The 21312-nt window shown below is 39.9% G+C and overlaps 1 protein-coding gene across 2 annotated transcripts in view; it reads left to right on the top strand.

The window, feature by feature from the left end:
- The window catches only part of Prdm10 (PR/SET domain 10), a 150386-nt gene that overhangs the window by 49254 nt on the left and 79820 nt on the right, over window positions 1-21312 (top strand). For both annotated transcript variants that reach the window (XM_045145074.1, XM_045145075.1), the window contains exons 3-5: window positions 8094-8285; window positions 11621-11785; window positions 14639-14698. In XM_045145074.1, coding sequence (XP_045001009.1) covers window positions 8217-8285; window positions 11621-11785; window positions 14639-14698 — 294 coding nt within the window. In that variant the 5' untranslated portion in view covers window positions 8094-8216. The remainder of the gene's footprint in view (window positions 1-8093; window positions 8286-11620; window positions 11786-14638; window positions 14699-21312) is intronic.

Consider the following 21312-nt stretch of genomic DNA (forward strand, 5'->3'; position numbering starts at 1 on the left):
TCCCAGCACTTGGGAGGCAGAGGTAGGAGGATTGCCATGAGTTCAAGGCCACCCTGAAACTACATGGTGAATTCCAGGTCAGCCCTGGGCCAGAGTGAGACCCTACCTCGAAAAACCAGAAAAAAAAAAAAAAAGTCTTATGGTAAGGACAATAACAGTTTTTTTTATTGGTAATTATAAGATAAACTGCCTAAAGAAAATAAAGAGAGAAAACTAAATGTTGGATATTAAATGCTTGATAAAAAGATTGTTACATAGATTGTAGAGTAAAAGTATGTAAATGAAGATATAAATAAACAGAAGATTAAAGACAAAGTTGATTAACTAAATCTTAAAGTACTTAAGAAGATTACAGACTTCTTGAGATATAAACTATTAACCTAGGGCTTACATCAGACTAACAAAGGATGGCCCTAGCAGGTGGTGGCAAATTGCTATGGTATTCAGGTTGTAAATTTAAAACTTAAAACTAGGCTAGAGAGATGGCTTAGTCCCAGTTCAATTCTCCAGGACCCATGTAAATCAGATGCACAAGGGGGCCCATGCATCTGGAATTTGTTTGCAGTGACTGGAAGCCCTGGTGCGCCCATTCTCTCTCTCTCAAATAAATAAATAAATAAAAATATTAAAAACAAAACTTTAAACTTGAACTCATTGATGTTAATCTGGTCATGATAATGGTTGTAAAAGACTGACTTTAGAGTACTCAACCAAGTTAGTTAGGTTCCTCTATTTGTCAACCTTTTAACTAAATCTTAAGGTTAAAATTGGCTCATTAATATTTAATTCTCAAAAAAATATTCAATTCTCTTCTAAGATGATTATATCTAAAACTCTGCCTCAAAAAATCTCGTAGAGGAATTATTTACTCTCTCTTCCTATTTTATAAGGCAAACAGACCACATTTGGGAGACACTGAAGACATTTATCTGTCATACACTTGGGAACTATTCCTCAATTCTTTCAACAATCACAGTCTTAATACTTTAGATTTAACTTCCCATCATTGTTCAGTAAGTTCACCAAAGTGTTGCAGGCAAAATTATAAAGTGAAGATCTAAATAGTTATAGGATATGTCATAAAGTTTTATGTATATTTAATTTCACTATAGTTCTATAAAATTAATTTGGAGGAGATTAAAAAGATTTCTTTCTGGCTTAACAGTTGAAGGTGCTTCTTTGCAAAGCCAGATACATGTAGTGGAACATGCATCTGTAGATTGTTTGAAATGACAAATGGCCCTGGCATGCCCATTTCCTCTCTTTTTCATTAGATCATAGTTTAAACCAGTTCCTCTATTCTTTGGGTATATTAAATATAGCTAAGTTGACTGTAGGAACTGACTAATAGATTGGGTGGACATCTTATTTAGCTTTTTTTTTTCTCTTTTTTTAATTTTTATTTTTTTTAAATTTTTATTAACATTTTCCATGATTATAAAAAAAAATCCCATGGTAATTCCCTCCCTCTTATTTAGCTTTTAAAAGTGCTAAATAAGGGCTGGAGAGATGGCTTAGCGGTTAAGCACTTGCCTGTGAAGCCTAAGGACCTCAGTTCGAGGCTCGGTTCCCCAGGTCCCACGTTAGCCAGATGCACAAGGGGGCGCACACGTCTGGAGTTCGTTTGCAGAGGCTGGAAGCCCTGGCGCGCCCATTCTCTCTCTCTCCCTCTACCTGTCTTTCTCTCTGTGTCTGTCGCTCTCAAATAAATAAATAAATAAAATTAAAAAAAAAAAAAAGTGCTAAATAAATCAATCTATCATCTATCTAATTATATAAAGGTATCCTGATTCTGATAAGCTTTAAATATTGTAAAGTTTTTCATGTCTTTATATTAAAGCCAAAAATGTTACTATGTAAAGTAGATTTCTTGGTTTTTTTTTTTTTTTGTTGTTTGTTTGTTTTTCTTTTTTTTTGTTTTTCGAGGTAGGGTCTCACTCTAGCCCAAGCTGACCTAGAATTCACTATGGAGTCTCAGGGTGGCCTCGAACTCATGGCAGTCTGCCTACCTCTGCCTCCTGAGTGCTGGGATTAAAGGCGTGCACCACCACGCCCAGCTGATTTCTTGTTTATTTTAAATTGTTAGCAGATCTTTTGTTCATAGTTTACACTCTGTAGCCTCAGGTGCCTTAAATATGTGAACTCTACTTTTTGTCAATATCAGACTGTTCCAGGTATCAGAATATTGTAATCTGGTTTATATAAAATCCATGATGTTTGGCTATCAATAAACAAAACTATTCAGCTGAACCAATCAGTAGTAATATATATAGGTAAAACTTTTAGATCTTACATTTCATTTACTTAATGTTATTTTTGGCCAGTCAGGTCACTAAAAAAAAAAAAAAAAAAAAAAAAAACCTTAAAAATTATCTAAAGTTTTTCCCTTAATGTGTTTTTTCTTTAAAAAAAAAAAATTAAAGGTGAGGATAATTTTTATTTATTTATGTTTTTTAGGTAGGGGGTCTCACTATAGCTCAGGCTGACCTGAAACTCACTCCATAGTTCCAGGCTGGCCTCAAACTCAGAGTGATCCTGCCTCTGCCTCTCAAGTGTTGGGATTAAAGGCATGCACCACCATGCCTAGCTAGAACCCTATAATTTTTAAATGGTTCCTGTCTTTTCGTGCTGGTTTTGCTGGATGGTTATCACTGAAGTTATAATCTAAATTTTATCAAAGGTGACTTAGTCATTGTGACTTTGTTCTTAGAAAACTGAGAAAGTTCCCCATATCCTAGAGAAAACTGCTATATACAAACAATGTTAATATGTTAAGTGATAAAATGGTTCAATAGTTAAAGATACTTATTTAAAAATTCCTTTGTGTCTATTGTAATATCTCTAATGTACATTAAAATCAGGCTAGCTTAACTTAACAATGAACAGGTTTGACTTTATTCTGGTTTTTTTTTTTTTTTTTTGGTTTTATGATTTAGAGTTTTGCTTTAGTGCAGGCTGACCTGGAAATCACTATGTAGTCTCAGGGTAGCCTCAAACTCATAGTGATCCTCCTACCTCAGCCTCCCGAGTGCTGGGATTAAAGGCGTGCGCCACCACGCCCAGCTTTGACTGTATTCTTAAGCTATGTATAATCAGTCTCAGTCAAGGTTTTACTTAAGTAAACTCATTGCTTGTAGATATATTGATACTTAAGTCATATTTCCTGCCCTAAAAAAAATAATCTTAGGGCTGGAGAGATGGCTTAGCAGTTAAGCACTTGCCTGTGAAGCCTAAGGACCCCGGTTCGAGGCTCGGTTCCCCAGGTCCCACGTTAGCCAGATGCACAAGGGGGCGCACGCGTCTGGAATTCATTTGCAGAGGCTGGAAGCCCTGGCGCGCCCATCCTCTCTCTCTCCCTCTATCTGTCTTTCTCCATGTGTCTGTCACTCTCAAATAAATAAATAAAAAATATTTTAAAAAATAATCTTAAACTACTATTCTGTTTCAGTTTGGGAAATAATTAATACCTGCATAGGTATAATGACTAGCCAATGTTTTTTTCAAACACAGATGCCAAGTTTTTATACTGTCTTATCTTTTCCTAACATACAATATCTAGATCAGATCAATTGGCTTAAAGTTATTGTTAAAAGTAATTGATAAGCTAGGTGTAGTGGTACACACCTTTAATCCCAGCACTCGGGAGGCAGAGGTAGGAAGATCACTGTGAGTTCAAAGACACCCTGAGATTACATAGTGAATTCCAGGTCAGCCTGGACTAGAGTGAGACCTTACCTTGAAAAACCAAAAAAAAAAAAAAAAAAAAAGAGTCTTGGGGAATTGAACCTGGGTCCTTTGGCTTCTCAGGCAGGTCCTTTTTAACTAAATCTGTTTTACTAATGAGATATGAACAGTCTCAATGAGTAATTTATAAGCATATATAGAAGCCAAAGTCAATTGAAAACATTGGAGTTAAAAGGATAACCACTATTTTGGTTCCTTCTCCCCAGTCAGAAGGCCACAGGGGATGATGGGATACTTGCTAACTTCTAGTTTCTGGTAAGTCACCTGTCTTCTTGATCAGAGAGGATATGGAGACCCAGAGATGAATTCTAAGTTGGTGTATCTGCAACAGGAGAGTCACATCAGGGGGGAGAAAAAAAAAAAAAAGTCCTCCAGGCTTCCCAAAAGAGGGAGGGCCACTTGGTCAGCATGGCATCGACTTATCCTAGCAGATGACAATGTTGAGAATCATAGAACTCCTCACAGACCCCTAAAAGTCTCTCCTACAATGCCATTGTTGGCCAACCTCCAAAATATATAGTTAATTCTGGCAGTGTGCATGGTCTTAATCACCCAATAAAAAAATAACCATATAATATTATAATATAAACAAAGATTCAGACTAATAGACTAACAGAGAGTCTGATGCTGACTTACAATACTAAACTCTTAACTTACACCTTCTGCCTCTGCCTGTCCCTGACTAATCAGCCACTGTTTCCTTTAAATAAAAATTCCAAATTGTCCTCACTGGTTATGTTTACCTGATAGTTATTGATTTGGATTAGTCCAAGCTATCCCTGATATGTCTTATTAAAGGAGGCATATCACTAAGGATAGATCTCAGACCCCCATCCTAACATGTAAAAACAACTTAGAATTCTAGCTATTTAAACTTGCTTATGTGGGTAATACTGGTTGTTCAAAGGTGTCTTTTTGCTCAGATTTATAGAGGTAAACCAAATTCTCTTGCCATCAATGGTACTCCCTTAAAATTTGTAACACAAGGGGACTCACATACCCATCAACCAAGGGGTATAGATTCATGACACCAGAGCCAAGAGGACAATGTCCTCAGCTTATTGTAGCAGCTAACAGATTAACAGGAACCCACTTCAAGTCAAGCTTCAGTGGACAAATACCCCTGTCCTGACAAGGAGACTACAGCTCTAGTCACTCCAAAATCTGACTGACTAGTCTTTGCATGACAAAAGCTTGAGGAATTCAACATGAGATAAGAAGAACAACAAAAAGACATTATGTCCACTGTGCCTGATTTAAAAAATTACATGTTAGACTATAAGAGATTATGACTGGAAAGATAAGAAAAATGTGAAGTCACTATAAAAGTTAACTGCTAAGAAGCTGAACTTATCTTTGTCAGTAGCTAAAGGAATCCCAAAGAGGTAACTGGTTATCAATTTTTGTTCAAATTGGTCCCCCTGGTTAACCACTCTTTTTATTTTGTTTGTTTGTGTTTTATTGAGGTAGGGGCTCAGTCTGGCCCAGGCTGACCTGGAATTAACGGGGTAGTCTTAGGGTGGCTTTGAACTCACAGTGATCCTCCTATCTCTGCTTCCTGAGTGCATAAAGCTATGTGTCCTCACGCTCGGCTCTATTTTTATTTATTTATTTATTTGAGAGAGAAAGAGGCAGAGAAAAAGAGTGGGCATACCAGGGCATCCAGCCACTGCAAAGGAACTCCAGACACATATGCCATCCTGTGCATCTGGCTCATGTGGTTCCTGGGGAACTGAACCGGGTCCTTTGGCTTTGCAGGCAGGGTCCTTAACCACTAAGCCATCTCTCCAGCCCTGGTTAACTACTCTTATCTCAGCTGCAGAGGCCCCTTCACTACTTGTCTTACTTGCCCTAACAACTGAGTCATGCATTCTCTGGGACATTACTAATTTTGTATTCAGACTGATAGAAACTATTAAAATACTTGCTCTTTGTAAACATTATCAACCAATACAGCCAATGGAAATAGAAACTCACTATCAAAGGTTTGACAGGGATAAGAAAAGGGGAGAATGAAGAGCCAACCTGACTCCATCTTAACAAGAGCCATTTTGATATAGTGACTAGGTTTCTGTTTCTCTAAGTTTCTATGTCTGAGCTGGGGCCACAAATTGTTCCCTGGTTACTGTTCCCACAATTGTGTATTCATAACGTTCTGAGCAGTAGTTCCACTGTAACAGCTAGTCTGCTTCTGTCACCACACTTACTTGCCTCTGAAAACCACCTACTCTGTGATTTCTACAGTTTTGCCCTATAAAAAGAGCCTGAGAGCTGGGCACTATGGCACACACCTTTAATCACAGCACTTGGGAGGCAAAGGTAGGAGAACTGCCATGAGTTCAACGTTACCCTGAGCCTATATAGTGAATTCCAGGTCAGCCTGAGCTACAGTGAGACCCTACCTCGCAAAACCAAAAATAAATAAATAAATAAAAAGAGCCCAAGAAGCTGACTCGGGGCTGCTCTCTACACCTCCACCTTAGGGAAGCAGCCACTGAACCAGCTCTATTGTGCACAATTAAAAACTTGCTTCAATTTGGCCATAATTTGTGGTTGGTTGTCTTTATTTTCACGAATTATGGGTTAACACTGGGTCCTTTGGCTTTGCAAGCAAGCACCTTAACTACGAAGCCATCTCTGCAGTCCCTGATTCAGAATTTTGGTTGCTGTTATTGTTTTTCATTTTTTCATTTTTTAAAAATTTTTATTAATATTTTCCATGATTACAAAATATATCCCATGGTAATTCCCTCCCTCCCCACCCAATTTTTTCATTTTTTGAGGTAGGCTGACCTGGAATTCATTATGTAGTCTCAGGGTGGCCTGGAATTCACGGCAGTCCTCCTACCTCTGCCTCCCAAGGGCTTGGATTAAAGGTGTGTGCTACCATGCCTGGCTGATTCAGAATACCCCACTATCACTTCTTCTCAACACTTTGATGAGTTTTGAGTCTCCCCATTGGACACTACCATCTGAAAAGAGAAGCTTCTCTAGCCAAAAGTGAGAGTAACATTCATATATAAATATTCAGAGGCAATTTGGTGGGCATAATATAACCATTTAAACTGGGTATGGTGGTGCACGCCTTTAACCCCAGCAGAGGTAGGAAGATTGCTCTGAGTTTGAGGCCAGCATGGGACTACAGAGTGGATTCCAGGTCAGCCTGGGACAGTGTGAGACCCTACCTCGGAAAACCAAAATAAATAAACCAACCATATATGTATGTTTGTAGGTATCCATTTAGCTTTAATGAGGGTTACATTCTATATACACACTTAACCATTAATGGTTGCTTATAAAAAGTATATATTATATATAGCATATATCACAACATCTTCATTATTACCTATATGCCTAAATTGTTGCTTTTTATTTTAGAAATATTTTTATTTATTTATTTGAAAGGGAGAGACAGAGTAAGAGAGAAAGAGAGGATTTGGGAGTACCAGGGACCTCTAGCCACTGCAAGCGAACTCCAGATGCATCTGCCACATTGTGCATCTGGCTTTATGTGTGTACTGGGGAATCCAACCCCGGTTACAGGCTTTGCAAGCAAGTGCCTTTAGCCAGTGAGCCATCTCCCCAGGTGTGTGTTGCTTTTTTTTTGGTTTGATCCTCGTACCTCTGCCTTGGCATGCACCACCACGCCTGGCCTGTGTGTAGTCTTTTTTTTGAGATAGGGTCTTACTCTAGTTTAGGCTGACCTATAGTCTCAGGATGGCCTTGAACTCATGTTGATCTCTTCTGCCTCCCAAGTGCTGGAATTAAAGGCATGTGCCACCATGCCCAGCTTTTTAAAAAATTATTTTATTTTATTTTTTATTTTTTTTGTTGTTATTTTATTTATTTTAGAGCGACAGAGAGAAAGAGGCAGAGATAGAGAGAATGGGTGCGCCAGGGCCTCCAGCCATTGCAAACGAACTCCAGACGCGTGCGCCCCCTTGTGCATCTAGCTAACGTGGGTCCTGGGGAATTCAGCCTCGAATCGGGGTCCTTAGGCTTCACAGGCAAGCACTTAACTGCTAAGCCATCTCTCCAGCCCAAAAAATTATTTTATTTATTTGAGAGACGGGGGGGGGGGGGGGGGGGGGAGGGGGCGAATGGGTGCACCAGGGCCTCTAGCCACTGCAAATGAACTCCAGACACATGCGTCTCCATGTGTATTTGGCTTATGTGGGTATGGGAGAATTGGTTCCATAGGCTTCACAGGCCAGTGTCTTAATGGCTAAGCCATCTCTTTCTAACCCCCACCCCCTTTGCTTTTTACCAAAGCTTTTTTTTCTCTTCATGTTCTTGTTCAAATATATGTATCCATTTAAATCATGGTTTCTTTCCTGTCATTTTTTCAGGCATGTTGTAGAGATCTTTCTGTCCTTCATGAACACATGTGTACTGGACAGATGACTGTACTCCACCCTGGGCTGCTGCTGATGCTACTGTAGGGGCTCAGACTTGGTGCTATCCTGCAGAAGATGGATTCCAAAGATGAAAGCTCACACGTGTGGCCAACATCTGCAGACCATGAACAGAACACTACACAGGTGAAGGGTGACCTCTTCTAGCTTGCTGTTGAGAGCAGTGCTTTAGTGGAGTGGTTTACTAACAGCTAAAGATATACCAGCCCCTCTGTAATGATGAGTGGCCTGAAGGAAGGTGAAATGAACACACGTGAAGAGTGGGAATGTCGTTCTGCATAGTTAGAATCACTCATCTACCACTTTTAGGCTTCATCTTCTCTGCACCTTCCTGGTGGAATCTGTTTCACTCTCCTGCTCTTCTATGTTATTGGCTTTGGACAACCGCAAGCCATTGTTTGCATCTTTCAGGTCAGCCAGGATACTGTTTCAGTTTTGTCAATAATGAAGGCCAAGGTGTGTTCATAAAATGAGTGGCCTTTCCTTTTAAATTTGTTTATTTATTTATTTTTAATTTTTATTAGCATTTTCCATGATTATAAAAAAAATATCCCATGGTAATTCCCTCTTCCTTTTAAATTTAGAATGTAAATCTTAAATGCAAATTGTCCCTTTAAGAGGCATCACTGTTGTTGGCTGGACACTCATTCAAACAACTGCTTGGTACTCAACTTGGCTTTTCAACTGCTATCAGAATCACTTGCACATCCTTTTGACTCTTCTTAGCAAGGGCAGTTCTTTAATTTTTTTTTATAGATTTGAATTTTGGGGTGGATAAGTGGCTTATAGGAGCCATGATTTACATACATTCAAAGAATAAAACTACTTTTTGAGGTAGGGTCTTGCCCAGGCTGACATGAAATTCACTCTCTAGTCCCAGGCTGGCCTTTAACTCACAGTGATAGAATTGAAGGAGTGTGTTAGGATTAAAGGTGTGTGCTACCCCACCTGGCTAGAACTTAATTGTTTACATTAGGAGAAAAGTGAAGCTTTGGTAGTTTTTCATTAAAGTACGTAATCATAGTACTATCATCAATATCAAAAAGTTCAACTTGAGGGCTGGAGGGATGGCTTAGGCATTAAGGCATTTGCCTGCAAAGCCAAAGGACCCACGTTTGATTCCCCAGGACCCACATTAACCAGATGCACAGAGTTTGTTTGCAGTGGCTGGAGGCCTTGGCACACCCATTTGCTCACTCTCTCCCTCTTTGTCAAACAAATAAATAAATATAAATTTAAAAAAAGATTTTTTTTAAAAAGTCCAACTTGAAATGCTTACATATGTAAGGATTGTCAAATTTAAGCAATATTGTGATAAGATAAAAATGGTCTTTTTAAAAAGTATATATTTTATTTATTTATTTGAGAGAAAGAGGGGAAGAGAGAGGGAGAGAGAATGGGCACACCAGGGCATCTAGCCACTATAAATGAACTCCAGACGTATACATCCCCTTGTGCATCTGGCTTATGTGGGTCCTAGAGAACAAAACCTGGATCCTTTGGCTTTGCAGGCAAATGCTTTAACTGCTAAGCCATCTGTCCAACCCAAAAATGGTCTTTTTAAATATACATTTTTAAAATATTTTATTTATTTATTTATTTGAGAGGGGGGGTAGGGAGAAAGATAGAGAGGATGGGCATGCCAGGGCCTCTAGCCACTGCAATCAAACTCCAAACACATGTACCACCTTGTGCACCTGGCTTTACATGGGTACTAAGGAATTGAACCCAGGTGGTTAGGCTTGCCACTAAGTCATTTCCCTAGCTCCAAAATGGTCTGTTATGATTTAAAGGTTTCAGTATGAAACTTTCAAAAAAAAAAAAGCTCTTCCAGGGATGTTTTCAGTGGGATAATTGGGAATGCTACTTTTCTCATAGAAACTCTTTTTTTAAGGTGTAGAGAGACTTTATTAGATTAAGAGAAGGAAAGAGGAGGAAGTACAGAGAGCTCCTGCCATGAGAGAGGTGAGAGGGGGTAAAGCCCCTTCATAGAAACTCTTTTAAAGACAACATTCATGAAGTTATATATCCTATCAAAAATCAAAACAAAAGAAAGTCTATGCAAGATGTGTGTGACCAGAGCCCCTGTCTTTGGGTTAGCAGACCACAGGGAGTTGAGAGCAGGAGCCTCCATTGACCCCTTTCCTTTGCAGTCATTTCTCCTCCTGGCTGGGAGTTCTGATTCTCATAGTTCTTACAGCATCTGAGTGAGGAAAGCCAGGTGGGCAAAATTGAGTGGCTCATCTTTTGAGGAAAAAGCCCTTTCCCTTTTTTAGCACTGAAACTAGTTTATGGTTCTGATGTCAGTGAGCAAGTCAAATATTATAAGATTATGAATCTAAAATCACAAGATTATCTTATAGTAATGAAAGCTATGCAAACATGAGGCTCATTTCCCCATATGAAGGCTTTGTCTTCATGTGTAAATTAAGTTTATATAGAGGACAAAAGTAATAATTTAGAAGTTAAAGTTTGTTGTATTTTCATGCTTCTCTCTAACTCTTGGCCTCTCTCTTTCTGAGGATTTAGTTAATATATGTCATCTTTGGAATCTCTTAATCCCTAGCTTCTAGATTCCACAGAGAAAACTGATATAGAAACATTAGGTTCAGTGCCAACTTAGTAGAAGAGTAAAGATTCTACAAGTGCCTAACTTCAACATCAGTATATAAATTCTTTCCCAAATGTGTATGTTAGCCATCTGCTTCCAGACCTTTAATGCCAGGCATTAGGCCATGTGCCAAGCTGTAGCCTTCACAGATGCCATTCTTCAGCTGACCACTCAGAGAGTAGTTTACAAAACTCAGATTTGCTTTTAGGTCTTGGGAGGTAGAAGTTAAATTACTTTAGTGACATTTGAAATACTTGACCAGGATCTCTTAAAAGTACTTTATTGGGGTTTTCTACTTTTTCACCTAGCTAGCAAGGAAGAAGTGCATCCAGTAATTGATGCAGTGACATTTCCCAATAATCACCTAGCGTGTCCGTGTCCGAAAGAACTCATGGAAAGAAAGTGACCTTATTATAATGTGTCTGCTGAAACACACAATTTGTTATAGATTACAATTTTTGTGATGTGTTGAGAGCACCTGGCTTTTGAGTTTTGACATCTTTTCCACATCCCAGAATAATACATATTTTGTATTTTGGTGGTGGTGTCATGCAAGAACTTACAGTCACTTTTCCAGGATCAGTTAACTGTTCCCCATGGCTCTCCAGAAGCATTATCTGCACTGGACTTTTGAGGCAAAGGGATTCAAGCCAGTTGCTTTTCATTAGCAGTAAATCAGCAGCAGGGTCCTTGCATACTGCTTCCTACCCACTAGTACAGCATGGATGCAGGCACCTCAGTCCTTCTTTCATTGGGGGTGTTTCAGAAGCTCAAGTGTTTGTGGTTGGCCTTTATGGGATTTATGTTGTATAGGGCTAGTTACTACATACTTTACTGCTTTTCGCCCTAGGTGCACTTTGTTCCAGATGCTGGAACTGTGGCTCAGATTGTCTACACCGATGACCAGGTTCGTCCACCCCAGCAGGTGGTATACACAGCAGATGGTGCCTCCTACACGTCTGTGGATGGTCCAGAGCACACACTTGTATATATCCACCCAGTAGAAGCTGCACAGGCATGTGAAGGATTTTTCACTTATTTATTAAGTAATGCAATTACTTATGTTTGCTCTCTGCCAGTCATTGTACTAGATGCTATGATGTAGATAAGCTTTTGTTGTCAAGGAGCTTTTAACCCACTGGGCTGGAAAAAGAGATGGTTCTTTTGTTTAAATTAAGTGTAATGAGGAGTTAGAGCATTAGTCTCCTACCACCTCTTCTGTACCATGACCATTGGTGGGAATATTCATTTTTGCCTTTCCTGAGTCTCTACAACCAGGCATTTAGTTCTTAATCAAAAATGACTTGATGAAAATGTACAGATTATTTCAGTTAAATGTTTAAATAAAGGATCTTACTTATTAACTGCTTTTTACTACCAACTCATGGATTTATAGGACTATTATAGAAGCCAGGCATGTACATACATGTGTATCTACATGCACAGGAACACACACACATTCACATGCGAAGAATAACAATAAAAAGGAGAAAAAGAAAAGAAGCCTCAGTGTGTTTTGCTGGTAAAAGCTATACAATTATAGCTACTTTAACTTTTTTGCCAGTGACTTAGAGTTTCCAAATGAGTGATATAGATATTCCACAAATACTGTTAGTACTTTACAATGTGCTGTCTTTAAACATGTATTTATTTATTTTTAAATGCAGGGTTTTAACTCAGAGCATTTAGTACTGGGAATCTAACTGAGAAATTAGAAGACGTAGGTTACTTTCAGTGGTTTTGTTTGTTTAAGGCAGAGTCTCATTCTAGCCCAGGCTGGCCTTGAATTCAAGGCAATACTTTTACCTCAACCTCCAGAGTGCTGGGATTAAAGGCATGTGCTACCAGCTCTTTCAGTCTTATTTATTTATTTTTATGTAGGGAGAGAGAGAGAATACGAATGTGAAAGAGAGAATAGGTATGCCAGGTCCTCTTGCCACTGTAAGTGAACTCTAGATGCATGTGCTACTTTGTACATTTGGCTTTATGTGTGTACTGGGTAATTGAACCTGGGCTGTCAGGATTTGTAAGCAAATGCCTCTATCCACTGAGCCATCTTTACAACCCTCCTTTAGTCTTTGTTTTAAAAATATTTTATTTATTTATTTGAGAGAGTGAAAGAAAGAGGCAGATAGAGTAAGATTGAGTATGGGCATGCCAGGGCCCCTAGCCGCTGCAAATGAACTCCAGATGTATGTACCACCTTGTGTGTCTAGCTTTCATGGATACTGGGGAACTACCTGGGCCCTCAGGCTTTGCAGGCAAGTACCTTAACAGCTAAACCATCTTTCCAGCCCATCCTTCAATCTTTTTGATGAGTTACATTGTATCTACAATGCATATGTGCCCCCACACAATGTCTCTTACACACACCTAAATAGATGTTTAGGATATAGCAAGTATGCAACACATTGTATTATTATCACAAATAATTTCTTCATTTTTGCCTTTTAACCTTGTGCCTCTATGCATACAAAGGACATGTTCTACCACTGAACTAAACTCTCAACCTTTAGAATTTGTTTTTAATATTTTATTTATTTGATAGAGAAAAAGAGAGAGAATAGGCTCATGAACTTCAGACAGATGCACCACCTTGTGCATCTGGCTTAATGTGGGTACTGGGGAATTGAACCTGTGTCCTTTGGCTTTGCCAACAAGTACCTTAACTGCTAAGTCATCTCTCCAGCCCTAGAAATTTTTTTTAATAAAACAAATTGCATATTTCTTGTAATAGGCTCTTGTCATAAAAAATGCCCTCATGCAATAATTAATCAAGTGACCCAAGTCACTTCTAAGAAGCAATGAGGCTCACCTCACCATTGCAGTGTGAGTCTGTATTGTGAAGAATTTGCCACCTACTCAGATGGAGCTTGGGAAGCTTGGGCTTAGTGTCAGTCCTCTAAATAGAAACACAACCAGGTAGTTGATGTAAAGAACGTCCAAAGCTGGATGTGGCGGCACAAATTAAAGTGTTGCGCAAATTAAAGGCTTTTAAAAGCTTTGCTAAAAAGAATTATTTTTTTTTCTTGGATTGAAGTTACTAATCATGGTGCCTTAGCATTAAAAGCTTGAAGAGTTTCCTTTGTGTTTATAATGATTAGGTTTCTTTCTTTCTTTTTTTCTGGGGGTGGGGGTTTCGAGGTAGGGTCTCACTCTAGCACAGGCTGACCTGGAATTCACTTTGGAGTCTCAGGGTGGCCTTGAACTCATGGTGATCCTCCTACCTCTGCCTCCCTAGTGCTGGGATTAAAGGTGTGTGCCACCATGCCCGGCATGATTAGGTTTCTTTATTGTTGTTGTTGCTGTTGTTATAACTATTGGCTTTTATCCAAAAATTAAAATACATGGTAGCAAATTCAACTTATGTTCCTTCTGCTTCTCTTCTGCAGTTAACATGTGTTTACATTTTAAAGAATTATAAATTTTATGGTTTTAATACTATTCTGTACATTTCTATATCTCTGTATGCATTTTCACTGATTCGCAGATTTTTCTCTGTGCATGGTGTTGGTGTGAACATATGAACTCTGTGTGTGGCATGGCTTTTATGTTTTCGTGACATGCCTTTTTAATTATCTGTAACTCCTTCCTCAAGACAGGCTTTGTGTGAGAGTAAAGTCGTAAAATTAGGATGGCAAGTTTATACAATCTGTGTGGAGCCATTTGAATGAAAAGCTTTAGCCAAGTGCAACATGGCTTTCTTTATCCTCTTTGTTAATGGAGGATTGCTAGCTATAAATTGAGCTAACTCTCCCAAGAATTGGTACTTAGCAGAATAACTTCTCTTATGTAGGTGAGCTGTCTGAAGATGTGCTGATATATATAATTTGTTTTTTGGTTTTTGTTTTTTTTTTTTTTACTCTAGACTCTGTTTACAGACCCAGGCCAGGTAGCTTACGTCCAACAGGATACTACAGCTCAGCAGGTAATGAAACCCTTTTTTGCCTTTTGGGGATAATAGAGTGACTATCAGGATTCCCAACAATGTCCCTGTTCCCGTCTGCCTCGTTTCATCTCTATATGTTTGTTTCTTATGTACTAAGAACATTTTCCAGCTACTGTAAAGAAACAAACCAAAATATAATGTAATACTAACATGTTCCCATCAGTGGAAATTGGGATAGCCTGGCAATTAAAAGTAGTTTGCAGAGCCGGGCGTGGTGGCGCACGCCTTTAATCCCAGCACTTGGGAGGCAGAGGTAGGAGGATCGCTGTGAGTTCAAGGGTACCCTGAGACTACAGAGTTAATTCCAGGTCAGCCTGGACCAGAGTGAAGCCCTACCTTGAAAAACCAAAAAAAAAAAAAAAAAAGTAGTTTGCAGACTGGAGGGATGGCTTAGTGGTTAAGGCTCTTGCCTGCAAAGCCAAAGGACCCAGGCTTGATTCCTCAGGACCCACGTTAGCCAAATGCACAAGGGGGCGCAAGCGTCTAGAGTTCATTTGCAGTGGCTAGAGGCCCTGGCATGCCCATTCTCTGTCCTTGCAAATAAGTACATAAAATTTAAAAATTTGTTAAAAAGTAGTTTATGCCAGGTGTGGTGGCACACGCCTTTAATCCCAGCACTTGGGAGGCAGATATAGGAGGATCAGCGTGAGTTCAAGGCCACCCTCAGACTACATAGTTAATTCTTGGTCAGCCTGGACCAGAGTGAGACCCTACCACCTAAAACCTAATACACACACACACACACACACACACACACACACACACGCGCGCGCACAGAGGAAGGCTGATGCCAGAGGATTGTATGAGCCCTCACCAAGTCAAGAGCAGGCTGAGCAACATAGTAAGATGCTGTTTCAAGAAAAAAAGAAAAGAAGTGAGGGGAAAAGGAGGAAAAAAAAAAATAACTGCATCATTATGAAAGTTGACAAGTGAAGTTTCTAGAAAGAGTTTAGTCTTTTGGGCTGGAGGGGTGGCTTAGTGGTTAAGCACTTGCCTATAAAGCCTAAGAACCCCAGTTTGAGGCTTGATTCCCCAGGACCCACATTAGCCAGATGCACAAGGGGGCGCACGTGTCTGGAGTTCATTTGCAGTGGCTGGAGGCCCTGGCATACCCATTCTCTCCCCCCTCCTCTCTCTCTGCCTCTTTACCTTTCTGTCTGTCTGTCTCAAATAAATAAATAAAAATAAACAAAATTTTTAAAAAATTAGTCTTTTTCTTGAACATGCTCAGAGTTCCTCGTGAGTCACTTGAGAGGGTAATTTCTTTTAGTTAAGCTATATCCCCTGATTTTTTCCCACATTAAATCTCAAGGGAAAAACAGAGGAAGGTAACTAACAGATTAAAGGACATTTGAAGGACATAGCCATACAACACATGCAGGGTGTACAGGCTGGAGACATGGCTCAGTGGCTAAAGGCATTTGTTAGCAATGTGTGGCTCATCTTTGGATGCCTTATTTTGGATGAGATAAAAGCAAATGTAAAAAAGAAAGAATGAGACAGGCTAGAGAGATAGCTTAGTGATTAAGGCACTTGCCTGCAAAACCAAAGGACCCAGGTTCAATTCCCCAGGACCCATGTAAGCCATGTGCACAAGGTGGCACATATGTCTAGAGTTCATTTGCCATGGAGGCCCTGACTCACCCATTCATTCTCTCCGTGTGTGTGTGTGTCTGTTTCTCTCAAGTGAATAAAAATAAAATACAAAAAAAATTTTTTTAAACATACCCCATAGCCTCATGTGTTTGTAATTAAGCCTTACACTGAATCCCTGACTGGTGGAGTATTTGGGTGGTAGAGCCTTGCTGAACAAGATATGACAACTCCCTTTGCCAGTTCTAGCTAGCTCACTTTTGCTGCTTCATCCCAGCTTATCTGATGCCCATTTGTCTGCTCTGCCCTGATGAAACTTCCCCTTTAAGCTGTAAGCTGAAATCAACCTATTCCTTCATTAAGCTGCTGTGGTTTGGTGGTTTTTGTCCCACCAATAAGAAGGTAACTGCAACAGAAAATTAGTACTGAGAAATGGGGTTAATCATTGTGATAAATCTGACCATGTGGTTCGTAGTCTTTGGAACTGGTTTGCAGGAGGACTGTGAAAGGATTTGGAATATTGGGCTAGAAGAACTTTACAATGTTATAATCAGAGCTTAATGAGCTATTCTGATGAGAAGTGGAAGACCAGAATACATATAGAACTGTGGCCTGTAGAGGCTTGGCTCAGGAGGTTTCAGAGAAGAAAGAGAGCTTTCTTTAGGCAACAGGGCTTGAGGCAGTCATTGATATTCTGCCTGTATTCCACTCGTATATGAGAACTGAAGCAAAGTTGAATTTAAAAGTAACAGATCGATGTGTTTGGTAGAGGAAAATACAAACCAGAAGGGTATGGAAGATACAAAGATTAGCACAGAATAAAATGAAAGTCTTAGTCTGGCCACTGCAGTCAGTTCAGCTGCAGTTGTTTAGAAGATCACCCTCATTGAGGATGGGCCACCTCTCAGCCTTGGGATGATAGGAGTGTGGATTCTTTTGAAAGAAAGGAGTCATGGCCTGGAGAGATGGCTTAGCATGAAGGTGCTTGTCTGTGAAGTCTAAAGACACAGGTCTGATTTCCTAGTATCCACGTAAGCCAGATACACTTAGTGGCACATGTGTCTGGAGTTTATTTGCAGTGGTTAGAGGCCATATTAAAAATAAAGAAGACGCCGGGCGTGGTGGCGCACGCCTTTAATCCCAGCACTTGGGAGGCAGAGGTAGGAGGATCGCTATGAGCTCGAGGCCACCCTGAGACTACATAGTGAATTCCAGGTCAGCCTGGGCTAGAGTGAGACCCTACCTCAAAAAACCAAAATAAATAAATAAATAAATATAAAAATAAAGAAAAGAGAGAAAATAAAAAAGGAGTCTGAAGGAAGAATGCTAAAGGAGTGTCCTAATTCTCAAAAGTCAGTCTTGACTCCTCTTGAATTACCAAATTTGGCAGCCCACCTGTACTAGTTTTGGAAGTATGGCAAATGAAGAAAAAGAAACTCATTGAATTGCAACATGTTTCTGGAGATGACCCCTAGGTGATGTGGAGCAGGGTCATTAGTCCCTGTATGAAAGCCATGGTGACTCATGACATGGAGTTGTGGGGGAAGAACAATGGGTTGCAGTAGAGAGCCTAGGATTTTGGAGATGCCAGTATTATGGGACTGCTACTGCCAAGGAAGCTTCTGACTCAGGAATTCTGCCCAGGAAGCAAGCAGCACAGCTGGAGGCATGAAGTTGCCCAAACCTTTAGGAGCCCAAAGGATTTCATTATGAGTCTCAGGGGCTGAACATGGAGTTATAAGATTTGGTGTTTGCCCAATGATCTTCTGTGTTGCATTGGTCTAGTATTTCTTTGCTATGCCTTCTTTTTGCAATGGGAATATTTACTCTGTGCCATTAAGTGTTGGAAGTACATAACTTGTGTTTGATTTGACAGGCTCACAGTTAAGAGATTGACTTGAGACTCACATGAGGCTTTGGACTTTTGAATAGTGTTAGGACTGGTTAAGCCTTTTAAAATTGTACTGAATGGGGCTGGAGAGATGGCTTAGCAGTTAAGTGCTTGCCTGTGAAGCCTAAGGACCCCGGTTCGAGGCTCGGTTCCCCAGGTCCCACGTTAGCCAGATGCACAAGGGGGCGCATGCGTCTGGAGTTCGTTTGCAGAGGCTGGAAGCCCTGGTGCACCCATTCTCTCTCTCTCCCTCTATCTGTCTTTCTCTCTGTGTCTGTCACTCTCAAATAAATAAATAAATAAATTGTACTGAATGTGTTTTGTGTCATGTGATGACCATGTCTATTGGGTCCAGAGGCAGAATATGGTGGGGTCTGAATGTAAACTGTCCTCTATAGCCTCATGCATTTATGATTAAGCATCATACTTAATCTTGAGCTTTTGAAGTTTTTGGAAGGTGGACCTTGCTGGAGCAGGTGTGTCATTTGTGGCAACCCTTGGGAGTTAAAAATTATTTATCAGTCTCTACATGCAAGCATGCACACATGCATGTGTCTATGTATGTGTATGCTTACACGTGTGTGTGTGTAGGTGCACCAGGGCCTCTTGCCATACAAATGAATGACAGATGCTTCCCCCCCCCACCCCCAGTTTGCCTCTGGTTTACATGGGTGGCTTAGGAATTGAATCTGGGCTGGCAGTCTTTGAAAGCTAGCACCTTCGAACCATCTTCCCAGTCCTTGGCTTTGGTATTTTAAAACCCACCTCCCTTTCCAGTATTAGCTAGCTCACTCTTGCTTCTTCCTCTCAGCTGATGTGAGAACATGTGGTATTCAGTTGTCCGCTCTGCCATACTTTCCCCACAATGGTGAAACTTTCCCTCAAATCTGTAAAGTGAAATAAACCCTTTCCTTCCTTTAGAAAAAAAAAAATGAGACAATTTGGAAAATAGTAACACTAACAGATATACTAAGGAATAGTTAATTATTTAGGAATGGCAATATATAAACTATAAAGGTCATTTTTGGAGATAATACTGAACTATTTATATAGATGAAAATATATAATGTCTAGGTTTTGCTTCAAAATAATCTCGTGAGAGGTGAAGAGAGTGAGAGATTAGTTAATGTCTAAATGACAAGTATATGAAGTTTACTGTCCTATTTTTATCAATAAATGTTTATAATTTGTTCTTATAAATGAGAAAACAGGTTTTTTGTTCATTTCTTTTTATTAATGGTTTTATTTTTATTTATTTATTTTAGAAAAAAAAAGAGGAGAGAGAGAGAGGGCATACCAGAGCTTCCAGCCACTGTAGATGAACATCATGTGCCTCCTTATGCATCTGGCTTACGTGGGTTCTGGGGAATTGAACTGAGGCCCTTTGGCTTTGCAGGCAAGTGCCTTAACGGCTAAGCCAACTCTCCAGCCCTAATATTTATTTTTAATTTTATTTATTTATTTGAGAGAGAAAGAGGCAGAGAGAGAATAGGCATGCCAGAGATTCCAGCTACTGCACACAAACTATAGATGCATGCGCCACCTTGTGCATCTGGCTTATGTAGGTCCTGGGGAATTGAATCTGGGCTTTGCAGGCAAGTGCCTTAACCACTAAGCAATCTCGCCAGCCCTGTTCGTTATTTTTTATTTGAGACTGTCTTGCTGTGTAGCCCAAGCTGGCCTAAAACCCGAGATTTCCTTGCCTCAGCCTCTTGCAGGCTAGGTTGACAGGTGAGTGACCTTGCCAGTTTATTTTAGTAACTCTTTGTGACTTGCTTCTGGGATACTGCTAACTGTGTGAAAATGTCTGTTTCCAACAACCATGCCACTGGGATATTTGCATTCTTTTCAAATTTTGCCAATCTGATACAAAAACTGTCATTTTTCCATTTTAATATTAAGGCATGGTTTTAATTAGTGGCTTTGTTGTCATTTGTACCTCAAAGAACCCTTCATCTTCTCAATCTCCAGAAACAATCTGGGTCTTACATATATTATATGAGAGGAAAGTTGTGATCAGGTAGGTCCATGACATTATAAGACAGCACCCCGTTCTTCCTTTGCTTCTTTCTTCTCTCTCTTCCCCCCTCTTTTTCTACTCTCCTCCCCTCCCCTCTATTTTTCTTCATACTTTTTTCCTTCTCTGCTTATTTTCCCCTCCCTCTCTTGCTTCCCTCCACTCCCTTCCTTTCTTGGTTGGTGTTAAAGGTTGAAGTTAGGGCTTTCCACATGCTAAACACATGCTCACCACTGAGCTACAACCCTAGCTCCAGCATCTTCCTTTATTGAACATTCTTTACAACTAACCTTGCTTTTCTTTCTGGCTATCACATCCCAGCAGTTGTCAGTTTATTCAGTGACCCATATGGATAAATTCTGTATAGAAAGCTGAGGCAAAGGGTTAACATAAGTGCTGATGGTTGCATCTCTCTCTCCTTAGCTACAAGATTTCTTTAAGTGGTTCTGAATGGAGCTGTGTGAAGCCCTCTTTATGTGAGCATTTCCTTGTCTTTAAGAAAGGTACTACTAGTCTCTGACATGGAAGCATAGTCCTCTCTTTGTTTCTGAAAATGAACACATGTGATTCCTCACACAGAAAGGAAAATATATGCACTGATAATTGGTCTCAGTGGGAACCACAAAGCATTCTGTCATGTTTGTTGCTGTCCAGCAGTGCTTTGTGTTCCTTTTCTCAGATAAATTGTATCCTGAGGTGCACTGTGTAGTGTCAGAAATAACTACAGTGACTTTCAGCAGGAAGGAGAAAGTATAAATTTAACAGATTATTTATTTTGAGGTAGGGCTCACTCTAGCCAGGCAGTCTATCTGTAGTGCAAGGCTGGTCTTAGACTCAAAGCTATCCTCCTACCTCTAGTAGTAGCCTCCCAAGTGCTGGGATTAAAGGTTTATGTCACCATACCCAGCTTCTTTTCCTTCTTCATCTGATTACACCTGACAAGATGTATAAGACTAAATAGCTTCATTTTAAATTCTTTCTTCTAAGTAAAATAGGTATACACTACTTACTTACCCACTGCCTGGCTGTCACCTCAGGAATGGGTGTTACCTTGTTGCTTTGGTATTTGAAGTGGGGCTGGGGTGGGGGATG

This window comes from Jaculus jaculus, chromosome 3 (assembly GCF_020740685.1).
Source record: "Jaculus jaculus isolate mJacJac1 chromosome 3, mJacJac1.mat.Y.cur, whole genome shotgun sequence".
NCBI classification, from domain to species: domain Eukaryota; kingdom Metazoa; phylum Chordata; class Mammalia; order Rodentia; family Dipodidae; genus Jaculus; species Jaculus jaculus.